Source organism: Amaranthus tricolor, chromosome 14 (assembly GCF_026212465.1).
Source record: "Amaranthus tricolor cultivar Red isolate AtriRed21 chromosome 14, ASM2621246v1, whole genome shotgun sequence".
Taxonomy (NCBI): domain Eukaryota; kingdom Viridiplantae; phylum Streptophyta; class Magnoliopsida; order Caryophyllales; family Amaranthaceae; genus Amaranthus; species Amaranthus tricolor.
The window spans coordinates 21,714,210-21,722,314 of NC_080060.1; the positions used below are offsets into that span (position 1 = coordinate 21,714,210).

An 8,105-nucleotide genomic window follows, 5' to 3' on the forward strand; every position below is an offset into this window, starting at 1 on the left:
GTTGTAATTCTTAGTTCATCTAGCTCTTACAATTTGTAATAGGATTAACTGTTAAAAAGAGTTAGAATTTTCATAGATTAATACGCCTAACTTTAGAATACTTTTTAAAGTATTCAACTTGTAATCTCTATTGTGAGATTGGGATTTGTACTTTTATTAAAAGGACTTGTAAGACGTTATTCAAGGGGAAGAATGTGGTGAGAGAAGATAGAAAGATCTTCTAGGTTGTCTTAAAGTCTATTAATAAAAGGCGTTGAATCCTACGGGTTAAAAGTGAACCTATAGCCGGGGAGTAGGTTGTTAAGAATCAAACCTCCTTAAAATATCGTGTGTTATTGTTTAAGTTTAATTCCGCACATACGTTATACTTTTATTAATCGACCTAAAACTGTTCCAGAAAACAGTTTTGAAAGGTCACTCAAGCTCTTGAGCTAACCTTCCAGACAAAAATTTTAAAAGGACATACTCTCTATTCACCCCCCTCTAGAGAGTATTCGACCTCCTATCAACTTTCAAAAAGCCATCAAGTTACCGGGTTTACTATAGAAAAATACCCTCCAAGGTTGGATTGTTCATGGTTAATCAATAGGTGAAATTATGTAGGAAAGTCATGAAAAGATCGTATTATTCAATGTAATTTTTCCTAAATTTAATAATTTTCTCAAAAAACTTACCAATAAATTTAATTATTTTCTCAAAAAAAACTTGCCAATAATTCAAAGACAAATTATTTTCTCAAAATAATTCAAATAAAAAATTATACTTAAGTGTCAAAAACTTAACTGTTTGAAGGTAGTTGGAAGGGGTTTAATGTTAACCTAACCATGTCAAGTCAAAGGAACGAAGGAAAGTTAAAGATTAAAAGGGGCTTCAACAAGTCAAATTATACGGAACCAGCCACATGATTTGAACAGTGTAAAACATGTAACTATGGAAGCTGTAATTTGAAAAAAAAAACCTCAAACGTTGAGAATGTAATTCATAATTCCTCCGTTCCACGATAGTTGCTACATTTGACTTTTTACACAATTCAATGTGTTATTTTGATCATTTATATATTGTATTATACACATCTAAAAGTTATAAAAACATAATATTATGAATGTATGCGAAATATGATTCAAATAAAATCCAACTTGTTTATATTTATACTTACGCATTAACCGTAATATATAAAATAAGTTTGAACAATGGATAGTATCAAAAATCGTTATATGACGAGTATTTCAGAACAGAGAAAGTAAATAAGAGTAATTGCTAATCCTTTGTTGTACTTGTACTCATACAGGTATTACTACGGGCCGTTTGGTTAATGGTACTAAAAGGTGGTAATGAGAATGATTTATAGTGTAAAATTTCATCAATGGTACTTTTGATCACAAAAAATTTGGTTTGCAAATTTTCATTACCACCTAATACATCTCTCTCAATAATATGAATTGAAATGAATTTTATAAAAAAAAAATGAGATGATTGAAATTGGACAAGTATAACTACCAAAAGACTTTTCAACTAATATACATTAATTTTTTATTCTCGTTGTCACCGGTGCCAATAGTAATGTTTTCTAATCACTAACCTACCTTTTTGCCCCAAAAATTTTTCACACAACTTAGAATTTCACCATTGTGATTTGTGAGTGATCTAAAGAGGAAAGGAAGAATACTCTTGGTTAGTCATTAGGGATTAAGAAGATTGAAATTTCATAGTCAAGTTGAGAGAGAAACATCCCAAAATCCATCAATCTAAGTTTCTACCCTCCAATTAACAGAAGAAGGAGGAGGAGGAGGAGGAGGAGGAGTACAAATGAAGAGGCTGTTAGAGTTGGGGAAGAAAGCTATGTTTTATGTTAGAGTCCTTTCTGGTTACGAAGAACGCCGCATTCGATCTTACAGATTGCAGCTTGAGAACCGTCTTCGATCTGTATCTACTCTCTTTTATTCTTTCTATTCTTTTTACATTATTATTGTCTGTCTGTCCTTATCTGTTTTTTCTACCGTTTTCTGCTTTCTCTTTTAATTCCAGTTGCTTTTTTTTTTTTTTTTTTTTTTTTTTTTTTTTTTAACTTTCAACTTAGGGTATGAGATGGGCTTAAATGATCTCTTCTCCACCATCCATATTTAAGAACAACTTTGCTCACTAGTTGAGTCAGTGAGTGATCTAAACATACACAATGGGTTGGAAGTTTTATGTTATGTAATAAATGTGTTTGCCAAGCTTAGTCAACTACTAGGCTTTTGTCTCCTTTGTTCCAAATTCTATGTCCATCTCCAATGGCTCCATTTTAATGGCATTGAGGCAACCTAATGTTGTTTGGTCAAAAGGGGGAAGGAGTCTTCAATTATGTATATTGCCGTTTCTTTGTCATGTCATTCGTTCTTTGTCCTCAAAATTTTCTAAATTCTTTGCACAACACTTTGTTTAACACCTTACCACGCTCATACTAAACTAGTTTTCTAGTTTCCACTTGGCTTTTGGACATCATGTGTTCTGTTTGTTTGCTTCATGTGAGGTTGAATGTGTTTCTGACTATGAAGTTTGAATTATTTTTAGGAAGTAGTAGTAAATATTAATTAGGTTTAATTATTTTGGTCCACATACCTTACAATGGAATATACCAAATCAACAACTTAATACGGTAACTAACTTCACTTGGAGCTCTTCGGTTGAGATAATGTACTTGAAAGCGATCTTTGGTGATGTACACAACTCACGCATAGAGAGGCTTCCGCAGTTCTTTGATAAAATTGCTCGGATTGCAAGCATTGAACTTAGGAGTGCAACTTGAACCACTCTTGACATAAACCAAACATTCTTTGGATGAAAAGATTAAAGGAGAAGACTCACTTATGTTCCACTATTCGAACCACATTCTCTTACACCTAGATCCACAAGTAGTGTAATGAGCCATGACTCAGCAGCCTCAATATCGACGGCTCGCTAGTTTAGAAGGCAACGTCCAACTTTGCAAATTGAGTCTGTGTCGTCAAAGTTTACTGAAATACTTCAAATAGGTCGAACTCATGTCTTAAACATTGTTACTATGACCACATTATTTGAAAGATTATGGAATTCTAATCCATTGCTCTATATTTCTATTCACGCATCAATGTCAATGTAATGAGGATTGAATCGAACTAGTATTTCAACATCCCATGTAATATATTGGTTGATGTCCTATAGGATTGAATCAAGTTGAATATATCTAAACTTATGTAGATGAAGCATGCTCAAATACATACACGCATTTTTCTCTTGATTCTTGTAGACCCAAGTCTGCATCCATTCATTAATTTTTCGGAATTCTATTATGTTGGATCGACTTTCTTGGAGTGACCATACTTCAAACTTACAAAGGCCGGTTCTCATGTACGTAATCATTGTCTCCCCATGATAAGACACTAACATCTTGCACCTTTTTATACTCTTTAAGACTTGGCCATCATGGCTCAACTATTGGGTCTACTTTGTTGCTTACAAACATCAGTTGAAAGAGTTTATCACATTGAATCTGAGATGTGGCATCATATTACTTGTCAAATTGGACACTCTCTCATGAGTTTTCAAAAGACATACACATAAATGACCAAAAAGTGGCCCAACTTTTCATAAGAAATACCTAATAACTATTAGAAAAGTTGTCCTCTCCATTAGTCATCTAACTTGCATTTGTATATCCTTTTTAAAATGGATAATATCCATTATAAGATTAACAAAAATCATTGGTTCCTTTAATGGCATCTTATTACTCTTATAGCTTCATATTCAGGGAGGGAGCAAAAATACACTATAAAATTTAAGGCCATGTTTGTTTTACATTTTTTTCGAAATTTTGAGGTCTAAAACAAGTAGTTAAATTAAAGCAAAAGCAAATGTAAACTAATATTTTAGGCTCCTAAATTTAATGGCCTTATGCTGTGCGGTTAGACATCTTGCACATATGCTCAACCACCCTTGTTCCCATTCAAGGTTGCTAGTATGATCTTTCCAATTTCATTGGATTGTTGTGTCTTATGTATATCATGGCATACATCAAAAAATAGTGGTCACAAACGCGTTTGCGAAAACAATTGCAACATTGAAAAAAATGGCTAAAACATTTGTGTGATTTTGAAAAAAACAAAAACACATGTGGAATTTTGAACTTTTACATTTTAGTTGTTGAATTACTATTTTTTTTTTACAATAATATAACTATAGCTATTATAATTGTTCCCCATGTACAACACCTCCCCATATCCTACCTTGAAGGTCTTGAACCAATATCCTCTATTGCAACGTGTCTATGCATCACTATCAATCCACCATAAAGAATAATCTTACACGATATCATTACATTACAGTATGTTGCATTTAACAATTCAGAATTTGAATCTTGTGAGGACTTACCTTTACCTTTCTTGAGTTGATTGTTGCTTGTAGAAGCATGATTCTTCATCTTTTGCTTGTATTTGAAGCAATTCTTCTCCTTTATCCCATGTTTTTGCACTCCAATAAGCGTGGAGTTTGATTTTGATAGCTTTTAGGTCTTTCCCTTTGAGGAATTGGGATTATATTATAAAACTAAAACCTATGAATGACAAGATCAAAAAACGAGAACCGCTTGTGTTTGAATAAATTTTATTGTGAAAATCAATAGAGGTAGCTAATTGCTCTCAAATCTAAATCTCCCTTGTGTTTCCGATTTCTCAAAACTCCAAGAGAGGATTTATTAACTTTTGTAAAAGAAAGTTTAGAGATTATTTAATTAATCTCTAGTTAATGCCTTAACTCTGAATTTAACTTCCAAGTGGTTTTCTAACTTCCAAATCGTGCAAGACTCATTCAAGATACAACCGCTCAAGAGAATCGTGAAGAATCACGAAGGAAACCGCCCTACAGCTCACCGACGAGTCGTGTAACACTACCAATGACTCGTTACTTTCACTACCAAAGCCCCATTTCTCTCGACTGAGGTTGAGTGCATTAATTCAGGTTCTATAGACTGTAGAGGTTGTTTTTTTGGGGTTTTTTGGTCAAACAATATACCATTTATTTTGCAGGCTTATTGTAAATTTTCAGGCAGGTTCTCATTGGGTTATTGGTTCAGGTTATAATTTAAGAGTCTTGGGCTAAGGAAGAAAACCCAAATTTACTTTTAGATGACAAGTTATTCTTCAGTTATATGCATATTTGTAAGCAATATGTGATAGAAATATTATGTGTTTTGTTCTTTCCTTGTCTTTTGTCATATTGATATGTGAGATTGATACCTCGTTTTAACTGTGTTCTTGTAGGCACAAGAAAAGAAAGAGGCCACAAAAAAGATTCCTGAACAAATTATACTTTCTGAAGTACGGAAAATGGTGGAAGAAATGCAAAACCTTAACAAAAAGCTGGAGGATATGGTGAGCTTTTCAACTGAATTTATATGCAAGTGGCTCTGTTTATTCGCACTAGCCCCCTTTCAATTGTTTTTTGCTAATGGGAGTTGTAGTCCAGATGTTTTTAGTTGTTTCTTAGTATGATATACTGTTTATAGTAGACGTAGAACTTCCACTCTCTTACACTATGTTTGGATAGCAAATTAGAAGAGAACAGAAAGGATGGGAAGGGGAAGGGAAGGGATAACGAGGGAGAGTGTTGAGGGAAGGGAAGGTAAAAAGGAAGGAAAGTGTTTTCCTTCCAAATCTTTCCTCATTTGGAGAGATGATATTCTTAATAAAACTTGTCCATATTTTCCTTCCAAATCCCTCCCCTTCAAATTCTTTCCCTCTCATTTTGTTATTCAAACAAGAGATTCCTCCTCCCTCCAAATCTCTCCTCTTCCTTTCCCTCCATTTCCTTCAATCCAAACACTTTTAAGCACTTGAAGTTGCACAAGGTTGAGGCAAAATCTATTTATATCTCTATAATAGCTTTGCTTATGAAACTTGGAGGAGATACTTATTTTCTTGAGTTCTAGGACAGATATTTCAGGGAGTTCTCTCTTTGTATGTGTATCTCCCCTCTGCTTTTCCTGCATTTTTGATTAGGTTGAAATGATAAGTGTTTAAGATTCTTGGAAACTAGAAAAAACTTGCACCTATTATTGCTTACAGTAGCAACTTGTTTCAAAAGTTGTACTTACATTAGGAAATTGACGTTAGGCCTCTAGTTGCACCAATGTAATATAATTTGCTAGCTGATTCGCTTTTTGTACTTGCGATTCACTTAAAATCTAGCATAATTTGTTTTTATTTTTTGGAAAAATTGATATTAATAATCCAACCTTTCATCAATCTGCTTCGGATTATTTTTTTAATAAATCAACCTTTGTCCTTAGTTTGCTGTCAGCATACTGATAGGGTATGCTGATAGCAAACTAAGGGCAAAAGTTAAATTATTATAAAATAAGAAGTTATGTTGATAGCAAACTAAGGGCAAAGGTTGAATTATTAAAAAATAATCTAAAGGTAAGAATATTCACAGCGGAGGGGTGAAAGGTTGGATTATTAATATTAATTTTTCCTTGTTTTTTTCGATTTGCGATTCATGAGAGATTAGCGAATCATGTGCCGCAGAGTTGTACACACCCATCAGACAATTCATCGAGCTGTTCCAATGTTTTTTTATTCAACTTAGTATATGAATCTACTTCTTTCAGTCGGGTTCAAATTCTAAAAATAGCAAGATTTCAAGAACAATTTCAATAAATATTGATGCAGGAAGCTGATATCAATGAGTACTTCAAGCCAATTGATAAAGATGTGGAGGCTATTATGGATATGCAGATGGAGAAAGATAAAGCAAAGATGGAAATGATGGGTGCCATGTATAAACAAGCTCTACTTGAGAAAGCTGAAACACAGGCAGCTGCTGATGCTGATGATTCGGACCAAGCAAATAAAGAGACAATGAGTTCCATGTTTAAACAAGCTTTTGGCTCGAGAAAGCCGAGTTAGAGGTGGCCACCAAAATGATAACTCGAAATTAATTAAAAAAAAAAAAAGAAAAACAAGCTCAGATTAAATGATTGTAAGAACATTGAAGCAGATAGTCCTATTTGATGAATAACTATTGTGTCATTAGTATCTTTCTGAATTCTGAGACACGAAGAGTGTTCCAAAATAAGTTTTGAGGTACATAGTTTACTTGTTTTTTAAATTAAATGAAATAACAAATTCTTTTGATTGATCTATATTCTATATAATGAGAGCCTCGTTTTCTTTATGCCTAAACAAGACTTGATTGGTGACAACAGTCGACAGTTCTATATACAAGATTTAATTAAATTTTCAACAGGGGTGGCTAGTGTTTATCATCATGTACATTAACATTATATTTCCTATGTCCATTTTAGCTTGCTATAATTTTTATTTTTGTCCATTTCACTAAGGTCTTGTTTAGTTTACCTTTAAGAAATAAATAATTAGGAAAAATAAGTTATAATTAGTAAAAATAATTTCAATTAGCAAAAATCACTTATAATTATTAATAATGAATTATAATCAATAAAATGAGTTTTAAATAGTAAAAATATATTTTAATTAGTAAATTTTAATTAGAGCAATAATTATTAAAAATTAGTTACAATCATTAAAAATTAGTTTTAACCAGTAAAAATTAGTTACAATAAGTAACAATCAGTTGAACCAATGAAATCATGTGAAGTAAACATGACATTAATTTGTTGTATTTTTTATTTTTGAAAATGGTTACTATCATATTTTTTTGATTCATATAACATTTCTTCCCTTATTACCAAGCTACACTTTTGAAATTCATAATGCTACTTTATACACTTCTATTAACAATAATATGAATGAAAATAATGGAATGGCAATTGTATTGCAAATGCATAAAAGATGTAATGATTGACATATTGATATAAGTAATTGGTTGCTTGTTTAGTGAAAATAGTATTAATACATACATTTAACAGCAACAATGATCTTCTTTTAAAGCAGAAGGGAGAAGATAGCCGAATGCTATCAAATCTTTTAGCAAGTTCAAGTACAAAATCAGTTAAACATCATTGTCTCACATTTATTAAAATCACAATCAAAGCTTTTACTGATTTATGAAACAAAATGGTTTTTAGATACATCATCATTCATCAACACCATCACTATAATCAAATTGAA

General features: G+C 32.3%; 1 protein-coding gene across 1 annotated transcript; it reads left to right on the top strand.

Moving 5' to 3' along the window:
* The first annotated feature begins 1,557 nt into the window (after positions 1-1,557).
* LOC130799152 (uncharacterized) lies at positions 1,558-7,157 on the top strand. The gene is made up of 3 exons (XM_057662240.1): positions 1,558-1,923; positions 5,277-5,387; positions 6,687-7,157. Exons 1-3 carry the CDS (start codon positions 1,807-1,809, stop codon positions 6,921-6,923), a joined length of 465 nt encoding a protein of 154 aa, XP_057518223.1. The 5' UTR covers positions 1,558-1,806; the 3' UTR covers positions 6,924-7,157.
* Positions 7,158-8,105: the final 948 nt, after the last annotated feature.